General features: G+C 45.3%; 1 protein-coding gene across 2 annotated transcripts in view; it reads right to left on the reverse strand.

Annotated features, from left to right (window-relative positions):
• The window catches only part of SYT12 (synaptotagmin 12), a 107,352-nt gene that overhangs the window by 13,055 nt on the left and 71,159 nt on the right, over nt 1-23,138 (reverse strand). For both annotated transcript variants that reach the window (XM_033928621.1, XM_033928623.1), the window contains 2 exons: nt 4,671-4,886; nt 3,156-3,276 (listed from right to left, as the gene is read on the reverse strand). In XM_033928621.1, the coding sequence (XP_033784512.1) occupies nt 3,156-3,276; nt 4,671-4,886 (337 nt within the window). The remainder of the gene's footprint in view (nt 1-3,155; nt 3,277-4,670; nt 4,887-23,138) is intronic.

Below are 23,138 nucleotides of genomic sequence, written 5' to 3' on the forward strand. Positions count from 1 at the left end.
GAAACATGAGGTGGTCTGCTCCCTTGACTGACCCCAGACAAGTATGCTGAACACGGCCTGTGTCAGGTCCACCAATAAACTGAAGCCTGATTGCTCAGAAGTTGAAGTCCCTTTATGCTTTTCTTGTCCTAGTATTAGTGTGCAGCCATTTTGTCAAATTACCACATGTGCACTTATCGCCACCATTTTGTAGGTGATAAGGGTTCATGCACTATTTGTGTGCTAACCAGCTAGCACACAGTATCTGCTAACTAGTTAGTGCAAAAAATGCTTACTCTCTGATGCACATCCTCAAAAAATATTTTTTAGCGTACAGTTGACCTGCATCACTTTCAGCAGCACACTTTTCAGCAGCAGGATGCCTGAATCTATCCCACAGTATGCTATTTTAAGCTCTGCTAGGCTTGTGTTAGCATCTAATACACCTTAGTAAAAAGCACCCAAGGTGCTTATTTTAGAAGTGCTAGTCATGTCTTAGACAGCATTTTGCATACATGTCTAAATCTCGATTTTACAAAACCAGTATAGACACATCTAAAACACTAAATCATACACCTAGCAAGGTGTCATGATTTGGGTGTGTTTTAGATAGGGCTAGACAAGACCTAAAAATAAACATGTATTCCTCTTTTCAGAAGCGATTACCGTATTTTCACCCATATACCGCGCACCCGTGTAAAACGCGCACATGGGTATAACACGCGGGGAACAGAAATTTATGTTAAAAAATTTTACTATAGCGCGCACACACGTATACCACCGCGCATGCCGCCCCGACTCTCCTCTCGCCGCCCCGAATCTCCATTCACCGCCCCGACTCTCCGTTCACCGCCCCGACTCTCCTCTCGCCGCCCCGACTCTCCGTTCGCCGCCCAGAATCTCCTCTCGCCGCCCCGACTCTCCGTTCGCTGCCCCGACTCTCCTTTCACCCGCCCCGACTCTCCTTTCTGAAAGACCGCTCGCACCCCCACCCGAAGGACCGCTCGCATCCCCATAGCCTCCCCCCTCCCCCTCCCGCATGGAGAAGCTGCCTACCGTTGTTTCCGGATGCCAGTGAGCCCAGCTGCTTCCTCTGCTGGCGGTCCCGCCCCTTCTCTGAGCCCTGCACTACGCTGCTTCCTCTTCCAGTGGTCCCGCCCTTTCTCTGACATCAGAGGAAGCAGCGCAGGGCTCAGAGAAGGGGCAGGACCGCTGGCAGAGGAAGCAGCTGGGCTCACTGGCATCCGGAAACAACGGTAGGCAGCTTCTCCATGCGGGAGGGGGAGGGGGGAGGCTATGGGGGTGCGAGCGGTCCTTCGGGGTGATGAATCGGACGTCGGGGGGGGGAACTATGTAAAAAAAAATTTGTACAGCGTGCTCACGCGTATAACGCGCATGGTCATGCACGGTTTGTAAAATCGTTTATAACGCACGCGTTATATGCGTGAAAATACGGTACATATCTACTGTATGTCCAAACAGATCAATGTTGGGTTTTACATCTGCTACCAAAAACTCAGAAAAGTACACGTGCTCCATAATGGGTATCTTGAAAACCAGACTGACTTGGTGTTTTCTGAGGACTGGGTTGAGAACCCCCTAGCCTAGATATGAGGTTAAATTGAAAAGTAAAGGCAAAATGCATTTAACGGCTTTAATAGAAGTAAATGTGAGCAATTGAACATATCGCTTTTCCACATAGCCCCCATGCAAGTTGACGCATTTGCTGCATCATTCAACTAGCTTCTCCATTCCTGCAGATAAGATTTTCGGATGCTCCCAAAGCCAGGTGAGCACCGCTTCCTTCACTTCATCATGCTTTGCCTTTTGCTATCTGGGTCACAGTGGTGCACCCATGTCTTGTCGCCGTGACAATTCTCTCCAGAATACTCAGATCTTCTTCATACCATCTCGCAACCTCCACATGCTGTTGTTTGTGCAGATCATAAGCTATTTGGGAACCCATTGTGCACAGACGTTCCTGTATCCCAAGTCATCATGCATTGAGGCAAATGCAGATCCATAGCTGATATCCAAATTTGCTGCCAATTGAGACACTGTTATCCGTCGGTCTTCTCTAATCAAGGCATCTGCCCTGTCAATGTGCTCTTGTGTGCGCAATGTTGATGGACGATCAAAACAACCTTTATCAGTTACACCTGTTCTTCCCGCTTTAAACCTTTTTACTCACTAATAATCCTTTCATTGAATCAAGGTGTTATATCCATACTGAGTAAATATCTGACTGTGAATTTCCACAGGTTTCACTCCCTCTGCCCAAAATGCACCCTACTGCATGTTCTTCAATGGTGCAATCTTGCAAATGGAGCGTCCATGTTTCTGACCTCATGGCTGCCACACAACTAAAGGCCAAGCACTCCACTGTGCATGGATGAACTAGGCAATGTACAAGTACATATGTTGCATTTCACTAGCTCTGTTCCAGTTTATCCTGTAAGTTAACAATTGCCTTTCATTTTTGATTCGCCCTCATATATACATACATTAGCTTGCATTTTGTTTGTTTGAGAACCTAAATGATTTAATGTGTGCAAAATCGATTGTATGTATATGCCACTTCTTTGGGGCCATTAAATATGCATCATTGGTGCTTCAGTCTCTAAAGCTCCAGCCTATAAACCATGGCTGTTAAAAGAAGACAGTTCGGAGAAGAGGGCTGGAGCTTGGGACTGCAAAAGGTGAGTTGTGAGAGAAGGGGCTGAAAAGGAAGACAGGTGTGATAAGGAAACGGGCTACAACTGAAGGTTGGAAGAGCAGGATGAGAAGGGGGTTAAGGTTGGGGGCTATAAAAAGGGAATGTGTGAGAGAAGGAAGCTGGGGATGAAAGAAGGGGGCTACAAAAGGGGACATGTGAGAGAAAGGGGCAGAAGATAGGAGCTGGAAGAATAAGTGAAGGTTGATGGGGAAAGGGGGAATGGAGAGGGAGTTCTATGGAGGTGAAGGACAGAAAAAGGGGACAGATTTTTAAGTTGGTGAAAAAAGGTGGAAATAAGGAAGGTAAAAGGGGAAATGGGAGCAAGACATAAGAAGAATAGCCATATTGGATCAGACTAATCTATTCTAGCACCCGTTAATGTAATGGGCTTAAACACTAGTATGAATATAAACATTGCCATACTGGGTCAGATCTCGTAAAGCAGCTTACTCAGACTCACCTGCAGTTGTCTTTTCATTGGTCCAAACTAGGTTTTTTGCTTTAACTACGATGACTGTCAGTCGCTCTGCTGTAGGTAAGTAGCTAAGAGAAAGCAAGATCTCTCCTACGGAGTCCACGGTCTATACAGAAAGATGTTAACAAATGTTAATAAATGATATATATCTGCAACAAATATCTGCAACATGTGGAGGGTAATTTCATAAGTGAGCATCTGATTAAAGTTAAGTGTTATTTGCAAGGGGTCGCTGGAACGTTCTCAGCCCAACCAACAAAGTTGGGACAACCTCCATCGAGGGCTAGTTCCTTGGACAAGTTCCTCAGAGCTTGTTGGAAAAATACAGAATGAAAAATGTGGAAAATCGCTGAACTAAGTGTATAGCCCTCGATGAATCCTGTCCCAACTTTATTGGCTGGGCTGGAGTTATCAGTTTCAAAGTATGCAGGGTGACAAGAAGGTACATACTTTTAGGCGATCCACACATTGGCGTAATTAGGGGCTGAGCCAAAATTTGCACGAATTTGGCATTCAACTTCAAGGCTGATGGATCTCTCAAAATACCTAGAAATGTCCATCTGCTAAAAATATCAAATCCTGATATTGGAAAGTCAGAATTTGTATGTTTCATACTACAGTTCACCCAAATAGCTAGGGCCATGCTGTGGGCATGTTTTGGGCAGGACTAGAGAGGGGCCAAAATCAGGACTTCCATCAGCAATTAATGAATGGGAAGAAAGCCCGGAGTCTAGAAACAACGCTGTTGTCAACAGCCGCTGATCACGAAGGGCCTTTGGAAAAGGCAGGCGCTGGAAATGAAGGGCAAGGGTTAGGGTTAGGATTTCCAGCGCCTGCCTTTTATGCAAATCATGCCTTACGCCGCCTAACACCACATTCAGTGTTAGCCACATTTACAGGAAAACCCTAGCCTACTATCCCGGCACCTAGTGATGCTTAAGTCAAGTTAGGTACCAGTAGGAGCGAGTCTGTAAACGACATCTAGCGGTTAATTGATAACCGCGCTGAGTGACATCTAGGAATTAGATGCTGTTAACAGGCCCTATGTGTTTTCACTTTCATCTTGGAGACAACGATGGCCAATCAGAGAAGAGAGGCAATGATTTGCTGGTCTTTTTCAGCCTATTTCATATGTACAGGGCCTTTTATGATTGAATCCATACAAGGGATACAGTACAGATAGGGTTACCAGATTTCCACGGACATGTCCTCCTTTTGAGGGTTTTGAAAAGCTTGGAACAAATCGCTGTCAGGCAGGAGCGCATACACGCATGCATGGATGCCATGTAATGATGTCACGCACACGTGCATGCGCATGATGTCATCGTGTCACAGCGCTATTGCCTGACGAGAGTAGGCAGCAGGGGGGGGCAGAGGGGGAGGGAAGAGGAGGGCTGGGGCAGGGCCTGGGGGTCCGTATTTTCCAAACAGAAAATCTGGTAACCCTAAGTAGAGACAGCTTGTTGAATTCAGAATTACTGGCAATGATTCTGTATTCACCTTATTCAGGTCCTGGAGATATAACCATGCATTAAATGGCCGAATAGTTAGATCCAGGTCTGACAGCTTCAGCTCTGCAACTCCTGTGCTGATGTTTCTCTCATCTTCATCAATTCCAAACACCGAAAACCGCAGGCTGTTCTCTTCCAGCGCCGAGGGGTCCAAGGGGATAGAAAACTTCTCATCAAAGAACACTGAATATGCACTCCTTTGAATCTATCAACAGAAGAAGGCGGGAAAAAGGTTCAAGCAAACAATAGCCGTTTCCGGTACACAGTAAGAGGGAAATTCTATAAACAGTGCCTACACTTAGACTCCAGTAGGTGCCCTACCAGTGCCTAAGTTAATTGGGAAATTCCATTTGAAACAGCAAGCAATATTAAATTTAAAGCGCCGACCAGCACCTGAACAAAAGGTGCCGGAATGGTGCCTCACGCTATTATAAGCATGGCTAACACCGGAAGTCACATTAGATGCCGTAAAGCAGGGGTGTCCAACCTGCGGCCCAGTGAAGTATTTTGTGCGGCCCCAGTCGAGGACGATGCAGTGTTTTCCTCTGCTGCCCCCTGATGTTTACCGTCTTGCCGGCTCCCTCCTCTGTCTTGCTGCACAGTTTGCACGTTTGTGCAGCCCCAGAAACATTTTTTCCAACCAATGCGGCCCAGTGAAACCAACAGGTGGGATACCCCTGCTGTAAAGCATCGACAGAGGCGCGATTCACAGCAAAGATAGGTGCCAGAAATGTAAGCCTTGAAAGCCCTGGCCTACATTTCTGGAGCCTATCTTTTCCGGAGGTGTGATTCTCTAAATGGTGCCGTCATGCCTCTGACACATGATCGGTGGCTGCTTTTTGGGTGGCCACCAGTATTGGCGCCATGTAGAGAATTGCTAATTTACCTCAGAAATTCAAGATTGCGCTTGGATTCCAGATTAAGTCTTTCAACAATGACTGCATCTATTTTACAGTATAAATAACAAAAAACTAATATAAATGTTATTAAATTGTGCCACTTGAGAAGCACCCCACTTCAAACCTAGCCTCAACTAAATATATGAGGGAGATAAAGGCCTCAAATTAAAGTAGCAGCTCGTACTCTCCGAAAGTCACTTTTCAACTGCTTTCTATGCTATCACAATAAAATGCACCCTGAAGTATAAAAGAATAGGATTTGATGTACTTCAAAAGCGGCCATTTTGCTCATAAATGCCACCTGATGATTATCATCATGATATGCACCCACACCATTTTGCTTTAATCATAAACAGTTAATGGTTTTCAGTCAGGAGGATCTGATTAAAAATTTGTATCTGGACAGAAGTTATGATTCTCATGGACTTGGGCAAGAGTTTCCAGAAAAGAGGTGGAAGAGGGTAAGCATAGAGTATTTTTTGAAGTGCCCACGCCCATTACAACACCACAGTAGGCAAGCTGGCAACACATTAGAACAGTCAGGTTTTCAGGATAGCCCTAATAAATATGCATGGAGCAGATTTGCATGCCTGTCACCTCCATTATATGCAAATCTTTCTCATGCATATTCATTAGAGTTATCTCAAAAACTCGACTGGCTGAGGGTTGGGAACTACTGCATTATAGGTACAAAGTGGTTGGTTCTCTTTTTCTTTTCTAAGAAGGGGAGACTGTTTTGGCGAGAGAGAACGTAATATTGAAAGCATGTTATATTTAAAGCCCTAACTATAGACTGACAGCACACAATTTTATTCTTTTGTTTTAAAGTTGGGTTCATTTGCCAGAAATATTTAAAGGATATTCTTTTTCTTGCTGGGTGTGTCTATGCAACCCAACTGGCCCGCAGAGAAATTTGGTTAGATGGTAAGCTGCAATGGGAGGATGGGGCTACAAAGTTGAAAGAAAGCCAAGCCCAAGTTAGAAAGGCATCCTTTTTCTCTCTCTCTTTCTTTTTTACTGCTTTGAATGTACTGAATACAGAAACAATTTTGTGAACAGAAAAAGTAAAGTAAAAGCAGTTAAGCCATGTTTAAAGGAGGAACTTAATTTTTCCCTACGCTAGCTTTTGGGAAGTGTTGGTGGCAGCTTGCTGGATCAGACACTGTGGCAGACTGTGATAGACTTTTTGAAGGCAGTTTGCCTCATTTAAATAGACACAACGTTTTCTGGCTGCGGGGAATATTCCATGAGAACAGCTCAGCTCAGCTCGTACAGGCTGTGTAGGAAGCAGCCTGTCTAGGGAAAGGAGCATATTATTTCCATTCTTTCTGGTATAAGAATTAAACACAGTATAAACTAGAGATGTGGATTCATTTGAAAAGACGTGAGTTCCTATGTCATAAATAGGATACAGAAGATGGCATCTGCTCAGCAGTGGTATACCAAGAGTGAGGGGGGGGGGAAGGGCTGCTCTAAGCAAGAACCAGCATTAATTGGTTTAATTGGGTTTAAGTGGCGTGATAATTAAAACCCAATTCAATTCTCTTTTTTTTTTTTTTTTTAAAGTAGGCGCTGCCATGCTGCCTTTAGGTCCCTGGTGGCTAGCAGCACACAGGGCTAGATTCACTAATCTGCCCGATCGTGACCGATCCATGTCCGATCCGGGCAGGTCCGATGGATTCTGCAACAACTAATATTCAAATTGGGGCGATCGGAGGAACGCCCCCATCTACCGACACGGATCGCTAGTGTGCGATCCTGACGCATGCGCAGACCATCTGCTTTCCCTGCAGATGGTCTGCGCATGCGTTTTGTGTCTGGTTTTGTTTGTTTTTACTGAGTTTTTTTTCGGGCCTGACCCTCCTGCTCTCCCAGGGAAGGGCTGTCCCCGGCGGCAGCAGCCTCTTCCCTTTCGCGACACTAAAGCCTGCTTTCTCCTGTCAGCCTGTCATGCCCTGCTCCCTGCCCCGAGCTCTGGATCTCTTCTGCCTTCCCTGCAGGGTGAGCCCTGCTTTAAACCCGCGGGCTCGCACTGCAGGGAAGGCAGCAGAGATCCAGAGCTGGGAGCAGAGAGGACATTGGGCCAGAAAGCAGGGCTGGAATATCAGGGCAACAGGGTAGATGACGCAACATGGGGGTGGGCAAGTGCTTTGGAGAGTAGAAAGAAACCTTTTTTTAAATCTCATATCCATATCATGCGTGCAATGATGATTTGGCTGGAAGATCGGGGCAGAGTGCAGGGCGGCAATGGAGCAGGAGAGTCATAGTAACATAGTAACATAGTAGATGACGGCAGATAAAGACCCGAATGGTCCATCCAGTCTGCCCAACCTGATTCAATTTAAATTTTTTTTTTTTTTTTCTTCTTAGCTATTTCTGGGCGAGAATCCAAAGCTCTGCCCGGTACTGTGCCTGAGTTCCAACTGCCAAAATCTCCGTCAAGACCCACTCCAGCCCATCTACACCCTCCCAGCCATTGAAGCCCTCCCCAGCCCATCCTCCACCAAATGGCCATACACAGACACAGACTGTGCAAGTCTGCCCAGTAACTGGCCTAGTTCAATATTTAATATTATTGAGTCGGCAGAGACATGTGCGACTGGTCCCCAGCAGTTGCTTCTTCTCTTGATTGGCCAGCCCAGTCGGTGTCCCAAATTTGTTTTGTGAATCGCATCCCTGCCTACTTTGCATGCCGTTCCCTGGATCGGAAGCAGAACGCAGGAGAGGTTAATGAGTCGGGCTGGAGGGAAATCGGGTCGCAAAGGGATTGCACAACCGATCGGTACACGATCGGTTTGCTTAGTGGCGGCACTGGACTTCAGCATCCACGATTCAGGGTGGACCCCGGATGCTGGAAACGTAGGTCTGTAAAACCTTGGCCTACATTTCTGGTACCTAGGGGCCTTGGGAGCTGCGATTCTAGAAGCAGCACATGTTGGTGATTGACATGCGGCAGGATTCCAATAGGTAAGTGGCTGCCGCTGCAGGCACAGCTTACAGAATCAGGGCCTATGTGTGTACATACCTAATTTATAAAATACACTTATGGAATGCAACATGGCATGCCCTGTAGGGCAATGGTTCCCAACCCTGTCCTGGGGGACCACCAGCCAAGATATCCCTAATGAATATGCATGAGAGAGATTTGCATATAATGGAAATGACAAGCACGCAAATTTCTCTCATGCATATTCATTGGGAATATCCTGAAAACCTGATTGGCTGGTGGTCCCCCAGGACAGGGTTGGGAACTACTGCCGTAGGGAATACCTTCAAGGGTGAGAAGGCAATTCAGTCTTGGTTCTTGCACAATCTTTGACCACTGTGCAGAGATGGCCAACACTAGTCTCCACATGCAATGGTCGTTCATCTAAAATGGACATTTTTCAACTAGGAAACGGACTGACGTCAACAACCCCTTTTCATTTAAGCTCATAGATCACCTTCCTCCAAAAGGGATCCAAAGCACTACATATGTTTCAAGGTTTATTAAAAAATTGATTACTCGCCTATTAACATTCTAGGCGATTGGGATGGTCAAAATTAAAATACTTAATGAGAACCAAAACAAGGAACAAAACCCACTGACCCACTGAGGGTGGAGGGTGAAATACAAAAATTTTAGAAGACATCTAAGGATAATACAAAAGAGCAGGGGAAAGTTAGTTGAGAGTTGCCTTTTCATAGATTGTAAGAGTCCTGGATTATGGTAATATATTTTGGCCACTCCCGATAAATGCCAGATGTGAATCAGTTGCCTTTGAAGTGCTTTTTTTTTTAATTAAAAGTTCATTAAACTAAATTACGTGAAAGATGTGTAACCCTCCGTGCCCCTCCCCTGGAGATTTCTCGACTTAATCGCCTCATAATTTAATCATATAATAATTGCATTGGATTATGGTGACAATAATAAAGCTGCATGACTAAAATCCCTGTTCCCCAAACTGCTGTGTAGCTGATTCAATGTCAGATTTCAAGCAGATGGTTTGGGAGCTGGGGTATTCATTTCTTTACAAAAAGGATCATAAGCACTGCAGAAGAACTGCTTAGGGAGAAGAGACTTGAGACTGTAACAACCTTACATTTATTGTGAAGGACTTCTCTGTACAGGAAGGCCTTTTCTAACAGCATGCTAAAAGAAGAGCAACGCATTCCCGTGTGACTAATGCAAGCAGCTACCTACCGTGTTTCCCCGAAAATAAGACACTGTCTTATATTAATTTGGGGCCCAAAAAAGGCACTAGGTCTTATTTTCGGGGATGGTTTATTTTTTTTCATGTAATGATCATCTCTCCCTTCCTCTTCTCCACCCCAATTCTTCCTATTTCCTTTCTCACCCCCACATGTGCAGCATCTTTCCTCCCCTCTCACCCATCCCCTTGTGCAGTATCTTTCTAGCCCTTCCTCCCATCCCTTGTGCAGCAGAACCCTTGCAGTTTTTATCCCTCCCTCCCATCCCTTGCAGCGTCTATCCCTCCCTTCCTCCCATCCCCCTATGTAGCATCTTTCTATCCCCCCGCTGCCGCGCACCTCCCCCCTCCGCCTGCTGACCCATCTCTCCCTCCCATCTGAACTGTGAGACAGGAATACCTTATAACAAATCAGCAGTATTGGCACTCGGCATGCTGATGACATCAGCAGCAAAGAAATGCCCAGGAAACAGAAGGCCACGAAGCAGCCTGTGTAGATTGCTGCCGAGTGCTGACGCCAGTTTGTTATTAGATATTCCTGTCTCGCGGTTCAGATGGGAGGGAGAGATGGGTCAGCTGGAGGGGGGGCGCGGCAGGGGAAGCGTTGCTGCTGCCATCGACTAGGGTTTATTTTCGGGGGTAGAGCTTATATTAAAACCTACCCCGAATTTTCGGGTTAGGTCTTTTTTTCGGGAAAACACAGTAGTACCCCATGGCCACACCTCATCTCCTTTTTCACTCCATTGCACAAATGGACTTATAGCCCTCCTTTTATTAACATAGTAACATAATAAATGGCAGCAGATAAAGACCTCCAGTCTGCCCAATAGTCACACTCATTATACAGTATATTCATGTAGTGGTGTAGTGAGGGCAAGAGACACCTGTGGTGGTGGTGCCCCTCCCCCCATCTCTGATCTCCCCCCCCCCTGCTCCTTCCCCACTCCTCCCTGCTCTACGCTGTGACAGCCAGCTTTGGCTTTGTCCCAGGGGTTAGTGAAAGTAAAGCACAGTCCTTGGTCAGAAGAGCTGACCAAGTTAAGTGTAAAGAAGTAGAATGGGCTGACTACCCTTCAGACCCTGAGTCAGAATGTGAAAAGCACAAAATGTCACCCAGCAGAAAGTGCCATACCTGTTTAAAAGTACTAGAAAACCTGCTAAGGTTTATTATGAGAATTGGAGACGGGTTCCTTTAAGAAATCCCCAGCTCTGGTTACCCAGGGGAAATTAAACTCAGTTCCCGGTTGAGCTGGAGCCCATCCCCCTTCCTAGGAGATAGCCTGTCAAAGCAGCTCCTGACTAGTGTAGCCTGACTTTAGTACCAGGAAGAGGCGGTCGGAAAATACCACGAATTACTGAGTCCGCGATTCACGAACCGCAAAGTTGCGGGGGGTTTACTGTAGTAAAGGTGGGAGAAGCATGCCAAGCTAATATTCTGAACGCACACAACAAAAGGGTAATGAAAATTCCACACCACAAAGGACGGAAAGAAAAGTGAATCAAAAAAAATAAAAAGTAACCGCTTTGATTTGACTTTTTTTTTTTAATTAATCATGGCGGTATATCAAATAAAATAACTGAATGGAGGAAATTTTCCATCCAGATACACAGATGTCCTAATATGTTTATGTTTATTAAAAGCTTGATATAGAGCTCACCATAATCTGATCTAAAGGGTTATAGTTACTTTATTTGATATTATTAACAAAAATGCTAATCCAATAGAGTTTACAGTAAAAAGAAAAAAAAAAAAAGATTAAAATGATGAAATCAATAAGGACAAACAGGGTAAATCGGCCATGACAAAATAGACAATTTGGATAAGAAAAAGGGAGGGAAAGATTTACAATATATTAGAGGGTGGGTGGGTTGTAGCGCCGGCAGCAGCGGTAACTGCTCCAAAGCTCATGGGAATTCTATGAGCATTGGAGCAGTTACCACTGCTGCTGGCGCTAAAACCCACACTATGTGTATGTGAAAGGGGGAGAGGGGTTTAGCAAACAGATTCAAACAGAGACTGGACGGATTCCTGAAGGATAAAGGGATCATGGGATATTGAGAAAGCTAACCAGAAAATAAGTATAGAAACCCAGGTCGTGCATGTGCAAGACCGGAGGGCTAGGAAGGGAAACCAAGGCGGCATGGGGGCCCCTTCTGGTGATTTAGACAGGTCGTGACCTGTTTGGGCCGCCGCAGGAGCGGACTGCTGGGCAGGATGGACCTATGGTCTGACCCGGCGGAGGCACTGCTTATGTTCTTATGTTCTTAAGGTAAAACCAATATCTAATCTAATCTAGGACTTGTGGATCGCTCTATGCCTATAAAGGTTCAAGGCGATTTACAATTACACAAGCGCTAATAGATCTCATGCATATTCATTGGGGAAATCCTGATAACCCAACTGGATTGCAGCCCTTGAGGAGGGACTTTGACATCCCTGTCTTAAGGGGGATTTGGCTTGAAGAAGTTGAGAAACACTGCTTTACAGAATATTATCTTAGCTTTGGGTGCCTTTTACTCAATCTGACCCTTATTCTTGCCAGCTAAATTAGATTTGGATATTAAGTGCCAGGAGATGCGTGGGTGCTACCATTAAGAATCCGGGCCTGACTGGACAGAAGGCAGCCTCCAGTATTTATGAGGTCCCGGTCGATATACCTAGGCACCCGCATAAGACCCTGACTCCTATAGCCTGCGATTTGCTCCACGCTTCAGCAAGAACATAATGGTTTATGATAGGGAATGTAGATATGTAGGATTTTGAGTCTCACTGTTGCGTTCTACTCCTGAAATGAATCAGCATCAGCACCCTGCAGAGGTGGAACCATCAGATACAGTATTTAAATCTGAAAACTTGAGCATAAAGTCTCCTCTATCAACCAAAGAAGCACTGTCATCCTTTGGCATACTATATGGTGGCATGAGGAAACAAATTTTCAGGGTAATTAATTACTGATTCTGCTGGTAAGAAAACAGATTTCTTTTGAATCTGATAGCATATGTCCCTTGTGACCTGAGCATGTCGGGTCAAGAGCTAATGACAGCGTAGTTAATACAGGAGACAAATTCAGAGCTGTATAATAAAACCGAGCATCGTTAAACTGTCTGTCACATGAACTGTTGCCAACATTATGGCCTATGCAAGTTTGTCTATAACTTGTTTGTTCTTCTCAGCTTTCCATGCTTCCAGCATATTTAGAGGCTCGTTTTCAAGGCACTTTCAGTGCACACTTTCCGCAGTCTGATGGGCCACATAAAATTCATTGATGGGCAGAATTCAACCCAAAGGAAGTTTGGACTCATTTTGCCCCACCAACTTTTTTCATCATAAATAAAATTGCTAGAAATACAGTGGTACCTTGGATTACGAGCATAATCCATTCCAGGAGCATGCTCGTAATCCAAAATCGTTTATCAAAGCGAGTTTCCCCATAGGAAATAATGGAAACTCGCTTTGATAGGTTCCCCCCCCCCCTCCCCCCACCCTTCCCCCCCCCGAGGCCAGCAGCGCTGCTCCCCCTCCCCCCCATGAGAACCGGCATTGCTCCCCCGCGAACTGGCCCCCCCCCCCCCGTGATCCGCCCCCCCCCCCCCGCTGCCATCAGGCACACCCCCCGCCGCCATCGGGCACCCACCCGCCGTGACCTGAGGTCCCCCCAACCCACCCAAACCCTCTTCTTACTTTGCTGTAGCCTCCGCAGCAGCACCGGCACCAGCATGTCCTGTGCGTGGTGCCGGTGCCTGAAGATCTGCTTCCTGTGCTGGGCCTTGAGAGTTCACGTTCATGAGAGTTCACGTTCGACGTGAACTCTCAGGCCTTGAGCATGCGCACATGCTCAAGGCCCAGCACAGGAAGCAGATCTTCAGGCACCGGCACCACGCACAGGACATGCTGGTGCCGGTGTCGCTGCGGAGGCTACAGCAAAGTAATAAGAGGGTTCGGGTGGGTTGGGGGGACCTCAGGTAGCGGCGGGGGGGTGCCCGATAGCGGCGGGGGGTGCTGGATCACGGGGGGGGGTGCCGGTTCACGGGGGGGCGCTCGCAAATCGAAGCCCGCTCGGTTTCCGAGGCTCCAATTTTGCGAATGTTTTGCTCGTCTTGCAAAACACTCGCAAACCGGTGCACTCGTAAACCGAGGTACCACTGTATACTATAATCCTCCTCAAATTTATGCTGGTTTTGCAATAAAGAGCCTGGTACGCTTGCCCATCATTGATTACATTGCCCTAACGTGGAATCATATTGGAACTATGGCATAGAATTACCAACATTCTAGATATCAATAGTAATATACCTTTCTCCTATGAAACTCTTATTCTGCGCTCCTCCAACCCTGTTATTAATATCTCTGACAACCTAAAGAAAAGCTTTTCAACATTTTGCTAGCTACTGCCACCCATCTAATAATCTGCACCTAAAGTATTGTATCAACAACTGTTTCTACCTTACATAAATATCAGTCTTTTAATCATTTTATTAACCACTGCTTGTTTCACTGCATCAATTTGCACCATAATAAGCACCCTTGTTCTTGTATAACTGTTTATTATACTGTTAACTGTATATTTATTTAAAAACGAGCTTGTTTAACTTTCCGGCGGCTCCTCTCACGATCGCCGCCTTCTCCGACGCAGGAACGGCTCGTGAGAGGAGCCGCTGTAGCGTCTTTTAAGTTAAAAAGAAACTTCGGCTGGTAGGGCCGTATTGCATGAGTTGGAGAGCAGGGAGGCTTGTCTGGCGCGCATGCGCACTCCTATCGCCACAGCCCGACAGATCAGGGATCAGGGAAGCACGCAGTGAAAGTGCGCATGCGCGCTTAGCATTTTTTTATAGATTTATATACCGTATACAACTATGCGGTTTCCATATCACATACATAAAAATCTTGTTTCCCTCCGATTTTCACATATACCAAAGACATGTCTAAACAACATCGTTAATTGTCCCTGTTATAATAAGGATAGAACACAAATTCAATCAATTCAGAAATACAAGCAAGCTTTAAATCATACATTGATGTCGGAAAAATTCTAAAAGGCGATTATCAACTGAAGTATACCTTAGCACAGTGGTCTCCAACTCAAACCCTTTGCAGGCCCACATTTTGGATACTTGGAGGGCCTCAGAAAAAACAGTTAATGTCTTATAAAAGAAATGCCAATTTTGCATGAGATAAAACTCTTTATCTATATATATAAAATCGGAGGTATGTATGTGTGTATGTATGTGTGTGTGTATGTGCCGTGATCACGCAAAAACGGCTTGACCGATTTGAACGAAACTTGGTATGCAGATCCCTCACTACCTGGGGTGATATGTTCTGGGGGTCTCGCGGCCCCCCTGCACACGTGGGCGGAGCTACAAACAGAAAATCAGATTTCACCCATTCATGTCAATGGAAAAAATGTAAAAAGCTGCCATTCTCACAGTAATTCACAAACGGCTTGACCGATTTGAACGAAACTTGGTATGCAGATCCCTCACTACCTGGGGTGATATGTTCTGGGGGTCTCGCGGCCCACCTGCACACATGGGCGGAGCTACAAACAGAAAATCAGATTTCACCCATTCATGTCAATGGAAAATATGTAAAAAGCTGCCATTCTCACATTAATTCAAAAACGGCTTCACCGATTTGAACGAAACTTGGTATGCTGATCCCTCACTACCTGGGGTGATATGTTCTGGGGGTCTCACGGCCCACAACTCTATTTTGCTTGCTCAAGGGTGGGTTCACCCAAGAATTTATATGTTCTTGCTCCAGGAGGTGAAACTAAAATTGTTGTTTATAATCACGTTTTGCGTTAGTTGTATTGTATTCATTTTGTCAAATATTTCACTTTATAATTTGAATATTGTACTTTTTATTAAGCTGTAAAAAAATACTTTCATTCACCACTATAAAGTATCTTTATTTGAATCAATTTATAGTGTTATTGCTATAATTAAATACCCGTGCAACGCCGGGACATCAGCTAGTAGTTTATAAATCTTTCTTTTTGGCTAAGTCTTAATAATAATATTGTCATTTATAGCTAAAGAGACACTTGATCAAGAAACTGTTTTATTTTACTTTTGTGATTATGATAAAAATACTGAGGGCCTCAAAATAAGACCTGGCGGGCTGCATGTGGCCCCCGGGCTGCAAGTTTGAGACCACTGCCTTAGCATAAGAAGGCATTGGCAAATAAGTTTTCAGCATTTTCTTAAAATTCAACCTCCCCCTACAAAACTGCAGGATACCAGGCAAGGCATTCCATAGTTCTACACCAGCCATAGATATCATTGATGCTCTGATATTGTGGTAAGCAGACTGTGCCTGCTAGGAATGGCCCAAGAGCAGTGCACCAGTCAGATTTAGGCTACACACATTCCCCTACATTTAAAACCCAATTGCAGTCAGGGGATGAGTTTCCGGCTGTGACCTGTAGAGGGAGCAGGAGGGAAGTACTGCAGGATTCCCATCCCCCACACAAGCCTAAGGTAATTAACAAGGAATCACTTCCTGCTGAAGGTTTGGGGCGGGGCCTCAATACCTTGAGAGTGAGAAGCAGCAGAGACTGGAAGGGGACAGGTTCCAGCGCTCAGGGCTGAGGGCTCTGAATGCTTGCCAAACTCCAGAAGCCATGGAGCTGACAGAGGCTGGAGAGGACATGTTTCCTAAGCTACTGGAAGAGACCCAGGATATGGAAGTGGAATCCATTGTTGAATTGCCTGGGGAAGTTATGGAAATATGCTGTGTGAAAGGCAAGTGACTGACCATTGCATGTTTTTTTTGAAAGTTTGTTTTTGATTGTTTGCTTGACTGTGTTGGCTATTTTAAAGCCAGCTGAAGAACAGAAGAGATAATCTTTTGAACTTTATGAAGGACTGTATTGTTGAAACTTGTTTTTCTTTTTGGGAAGTTTTGGATCTTTCTCTTGAGGGGGAAAGTAAACTGTTCCCAGTCCCAGACAGAGGGGTTAGTCCCGTGTCATTGTGGTGGGATAGAGGGCCAATTTTGCATGGCGGTTTAACACCACACGGTACACTCTGTCTGGCCAGCACTCGGACGCTGGGGGAGCCAGGGAAATTACACTGACTCATTTATTTTGGAATTAAGATAACTCTGAAGAGTGTGTATTTTGAGTTTTTCTTTTTATTAAATGCTGATGGACTTTGAGTTTATGAACTTTGGCAACTTATTTAATTTGCCTTATGGACAGTGAGTTTGACTTATAAATAGAATTATCCTGACAAAGTTTGACCTTTATTTTCACTTGAAGAATTAAAGCTGAAGTTATTCTGATTAGAACTTACCTGGTGTGGTGGTGTCCTTTGCTAAACGCCATATTATTTTCCTTGTGCTGCCCGCAGCGGCTCACAAAAAGGATTTTTTCTGGTACCGGTGGCCCAAGACACCTTGCCCTGAGGCTGCCGGTTACAATATGCATAGTCGGCATTCTACCCTCCAAACTTAATTTCTATACCTTTATTGTTATAATTAAAAGGCAAGAAAATGTATTGGGAAAAAAATAAAAGACTTCAGCCCAAGGGCTTCAGGTTGCCCACTCCTGCATTATAGAATATACTCCTACCAGGTGGCTTTTATGTTTATTTTTCTCTGTTAAATCTCAGAATGAATTCTTACATCTCTGCTGCCTTAAGTACTTTCAAGATTACAAGTAACATTGGATTAAGCGAATAGGGTTTCTTTCTTATGTGTCTGCAAAGAAGATTTATAATTCACTAAGTCTTATGGACATATCTGAATGTGTCTGAGAAGCAGCAATTATTTCTCTATTGTAATTGAAGAATCAGATTCATTAGAGTAAATAAATTCTAAGGTAAAAGCTCCATAACTGTGTTAAACAGCAGGCCTTGGGGGAAAAAAAAATAGAAAACAGGGCATTCTAATCCACAAATTGAAATTCAATAGCCTTTGCGTTGCAAACAAGAATAAATCTACCGTTTTACTGTTGACATCTTTGTGAGGGGAAATATGAAATAAATACATCTCCTTTAAAATGAAGAGTTTCTCCAAGTCAGTTCAAAGCATTTCATTTAGTTTACTCAGTAGAAACCCCTTTGCATTTAGGATAGATATATCTTTTGGGTGAATAAAGTGACTTTTTCCATGGCTGCAGTGCTTTTCATCTGCTCATTGAAAATGATTTGAAATAAACGTAGAGTAGTCTTCCCTCCTTTTGTGAAACTGTGATAGCAGTTTCTAGCGTGGGGAGCCGCGCTCCTGCTCCCGACACTCATTGAGTTCCCAGGAGCGTCGGGAGCAGCGCAGGCCATTCAGCGCAGCTCCTTATGCTAGAAACTGCTATCGCAGTTTCGTAAATGAAGGGGACAGTCTTCTGTCCCCATATTCGCCCCAACGAACCTTACGCTCCTCACAACAGCAGTTATTAGTCATTCCCTCATTTAGACAACTTTTTCTGGACTTCCATCGGAATTCTTCATTCTGTGTTATGGCTCCTACTCTGGAATTCTTGGCCTTTTCACCTTCGTTCAGCGAAATCATTTGTAACCTTCAAGGCACAATTAAAGGCATACGACTTCTCTTTGGCCTTTAGCTCTTAACTTACTTCCTCCTGATGGCGACTTTTCTTCAGTGTGGACAGATTTAAATTCTTTGTTTCCTCCCTTACCACATTGTTCATCCCTTCCCCCAACCTTTTTATTTTTATTGTAATCCCCGAGTCCCTCTTTCCCCATGTTCTTAATTGTTTTCCTTTACGTTTTGTCTTCTTTCTGTTCTTACCCTATTTAATTTGTTTTTTGGTTGTTGGGGGGGTTTTTTTATTAAAATTTTTTTTATTGAACTTGAACTTGATTCTATAAATGGCGCTTAATGGCGCCACTCGGCACAGTTGTCAATCAGTTGTTAGGCACTGTTTATAGAGGTCCTAGACATCCTTGACATAAGCACCGCTCTATTAGGCCAGCTTTCCCCTTGCCTAATTTGGTGGCGCTTCTCTCGGATGCCTAATGACACCTAACTCAACTGCGCCTATTTTCCACCCCTAACCATGCCTACTTTTTCAGATGGGCATCAGTAGGCATCATTAGGCATGGGAGAGCACCTCCACTTAGGCCTCACTAGGCATCCTAACAGTTTGATTAAGCCAAATAACACTTTGATTAAGCCAAATAAAAAAAAAGTTGGTGCTTAGGTGATCGCAATTAGGGCGCCCAGTGGAGCATAATATAGGCATCCTATATAGAATCAGGGCCAGAGTGTTATTGCTGTGATCCATGAATAATGCAAGGTAGGGGGATTTGCTCTGGACCGAAGCATTCAGTTGACCTCTCTGGAGAGGGGAAAGCATAATTCAGTCAGTGCCGCTGTTTTCAGTGTGCTCTTTGGAGGCCAGGCATGCTGTTTCCATGGGCAATACGATTATTAGGCAATCCATCGAATCCCTACTGAGATGTATGATCAATACGGAGCCAGAGCGCAGAGCCAATAGTAGAGGAAATTGAAAAAACAACAGAGCAGCTGGATAGTGTGGATACCAGCCAGGGATATAGGAATCACATTTTTTTTTTTTTAAATTAGGATTTTCTATACCGCCTATCAAGGTTATCTAAGCGGTTTTACAATCAGGTACTCAAGCATTTTCCCTCTCTGTCCCGGTGGGCTCACAATCTCTCTAACGTACCTGGGGCTGTGGAGGATTAAGTGACTTGCCCAGGGTCACAAGGAGCAGCACGGGGTTTGAACCCACAACCTCAAGGTGCTGAGGCTGTAGCTTCAACCACTGCACCACACACTCCTCCACCACTGCACCAACACACTGAGTTTATTTCCCCCTTACCAATGTAAGCTCAGAGGTACAGGTGATTTCAGCCTTAGGCATCAGAAAGGGGTCAAAGTGGATTCAGCATTCTGGAGTCACGACACAAACAGCACCGTTTCATAAAAGAGAAATGGAGATTAATTGCCTTTTTCATCAAAGAAAGCACTTAGCCTAGCTGTCCTCACCTTCCCTAAGACACGCTGCTGTTTCTGCAGCTCTCCCATTATGTTTAATCCTAAGTTGAAAGCTTCTCTAGGGTTTTAGGCAGGGTTTTTTTTAGCTATGCACAGGGGGTCAATATTTTCTAGCCCCACTGCATAGGGATAAAACAGTACGTCGATTATTTATTATTTTAAAAACTTTTATACAGCCTAAAACTAAGCGGTTTCCAAGAAACATACGTACAATAAAAATAGGCTTACCTCCGGTGCACAAATCGATGTGGTATCTTGGAATTTACTTACACCCTGACCCGCGGGTTCTGTATAAGCATAACATCCTGGATGCCATTGAGAAAATTAGACTACTTTGTTGTGCCTGGAAAGATCTACCTTTGTCCTTTATCCTCTACAGGGGGTGCCTTTCTGGATACTGCAGCGTGGTATCACTCAGCGTGCATCAGCAATGCCAAGCTGATTCTTCCTAGAGGGCGAGGCGGTCTCGGACTCCCCGATGTTCGCATCTATAATGTGGCGGCTCTTATGCGTTTCATCCATGAGGGGATTTCAGGACCCACTAGGTTTTCCCCTCCAGGGTGGTTGATGGCTTGGTGCGCTCCTTTCACATTATTGAACCTCCTGCACTCGCCTCGTGAAACTGGAGGGGGGGGGCCTGTCTTCTAGTCTTCGGTTTCTGAAATCTTTCTGTTTGCTGTGGCGGTGGTGGCATAGAGCTCAGGCGAAAACTCCCCTTTTGCAGTTAATGGGCAATCCTGACTTCCTCCCGGGCTTTGGACACAGCCCCTTTGTGACTTGGGCTTCACGGGGGGCTAGAACCTTTTATGAGCCGATTGACGGCGTTAAGGACACATTTTCCACTTTTGCTCATCTCAAGGAATGTTGGGACATCCCGAACCATCAATTTTTTGCCTATTTGCAAGCTCGGCATTACTTTTTCAGCCTTCAACAGTTACATGGGTCGGAGTGGATCTTTGGATGAGTATCTTTACCGCATCCCGGCTTCTCTCTCTGTTTGGTATAAGGTGGCCAGCACCGTCCACTCTAACAGCCTTCTCTCTTCATTGCGGGACAAATGAAATCGTGACCTTTCTGCTCACTATACGCCTGAAACCATCCAGGAGCTTTTTTTCACCTTGCATGTCTTCGTGAAGTCCGTGGCTTGGCAGGAAACTCAATTCAAGATCCTACACAGGGTGCATATTACTAGGGCACGGGGAGCCCAGATGGGCCTATGGGGTGATGCACTGTGTGGTAAATGTAACGGGGCCCCTGGGACCTTATTACACTCCTTTTTGGAGTGCCCCAAACTTACTTTGTGGAACCAGTCTTTTGCGCAGCTTCAATTGGTCTTGCAGAAAGAAATACTGCTTTTAGGGGATCAGACATTGCTGGAAGATCAGGGCCTCATGGTGCCCCAGAGGCGATTTATCTATTTGACCTTTTTGACTGTCAAACGTACTATATTGCTTCACTGGACGGACAATGGTGATTTACCCCAAGACAGCTGGCTGGGTCAGATGTCTGAATTGGCCACTTTGAGCTCTGCTATTATAAAGAATCTTTCAGTCCTGAGGTATTGGACAATCTGGTGTTTCTGCAGCTCCCTATGGTCGCACGATACAGGGGGTGGGGGGGGGGGGTTACTATGACCAGGGTGCGTGTTTGTGGTGTGTCTGTTTGTATGAATGGTTGGTGCTGTGTGACGTGTATGGTATCTCCCCTCTTAGAGAGCTGTTCCGGTTAGGTTGTTTTTACTTTACACAACACTGAAAATGGATGACCTGGGATGACCTTTTTGTCTAACCTCTCCATCTGGGGGCATTTGGGGCCCTCGGCCTCTATGTATTACTGGTGGTTCCGGTGACCTTCCTCTCCTGCTTGTATGGGCCAGCTATTTCTTCGTTTCCGTTTGCTGGGTGGGGTTGGCTTCCCTTTGGGTTTCTCTTTGTTTGCCCTGCATCCGCCGATAACACATTACAGCTGTTTACCCTTCAATATTACATAAGAATTGCCGCTGTTGGGTCGGACCCGTGGTCCATCGTGCCCAGAAGTCCACTCACACGGAGGCCCTTAGGTCAAAGACCAGTGCCCTAACTGAGACTAGCCCTACCTGTGTATGTTGTGGTTCAGCAGGAACTTGTCTAACTTTGTCTTGAATCCCTGGAAGGTGTTTTCCTCTACGACAGGGCTCTAGAGCTGGGAACTCACTGATTCCCCTGAAAGCCCTCATTGCACGCCACTGCCTGCATGCCCAGTTAGTTATGCAATAAATATCATAAAATCCCTTCGGTAAGGATTCAGATAGCAAACACCACTGTGCATAATAAATAGCACAAAATTTATATTTATATATATATATATATATATATATATATACTAGTGTTTAAGCCTGTTACATTAACAGATGCTAGAATAGATTAGTCTGATCCAATATGGCTATTCTTCTTATGTCTTACCCCCATATTCAGGCTCCCATTTCCCATTTTACCTTCCTTATTTCCACCTTTTTTTTACCATCTTAAAAATCTGTCCCCTTTCTCTGTCCTTCACCTCCATAGAACTCCCTCTCCATTGCCCCTTTCCCCATCAACCTTTGCTTCTGCATCATCACTTATTCTTCCAGCTCCTATCTTCTGCCCCTTTCTCTCACATGTCCCCTTTTGTAGCCACCTTCTCCCACCTCCCCCTTTTTTCATCCCCAGCTCCCTTCTCTCACACATTCCCTTTTTATAGCCCCCAACCCTAACCCCCTTCTCATACCTGCTCTTCCAGCCCTCAGTTCTAGCCCTGTCTCCTTATCACACCTGTCTTCCTTTTCAGCCCCCAAATCCAAACCCAGACCCCTTCTCTCACAACCATCTTTTGCAGTCCCAAGCTCCAGCCCTCTTCTCCAAACTGTCTACTTTTAACAGCCTCCTACACCAGGTCTCTTTTCCCAAGAACCCCCCTTTAAAGCCTCCTTCCCTATTTTCAGCCCCAGCTCCAAACCCATTTTTATCCCCCCCCCCATAGTCCCCTTCTCCCATCTTTTCCCTTTCAGCCTCCAGCTCCAGCCCCCTTTTCTCACACATCCCTTTTGCAGCCTTTTCTGCCCCCTTCTCTTACACATCCCCATTGTCAGCTCCCAGCTCCTTTCTCTAACATGTTCCCTTTTTACAATACCGACCCCAGCTCCAGCCCCCTTCTCCCACCTACCCCTTTTTTTCAGCCCCTAGTTCCCTTCTCCTATTTGACCCCTTTTGCCTCTGAAGTGTGGCTTGGACCCTGGTCCAATGAAATCAGTTCCCATTCGTTCTGGAATACCGATGGCATATCGTGCGCCGAGACGCTTCCCTGCTCAGCAGTTCTATAGTACTGTGCATGCGTTTTAATGTGGCACAGAGGCACAGAGTTTCAAT

This window comes from Geotrypetes seraphini, chromosome 19 (assembly GCF_902459505.1).
Source record: "Geotrypetes seraphini chromosome 19, aGeoSer1.1, whole genome shotgun sequence".
In the NCBI taxonomy this organism is placed as follows: Eukaryota; Metazoa; Chordata; class Amphibia; order Gymnophiona; family Dermophiidae; genus Geotrypetes; species Geotrypetes seraphini.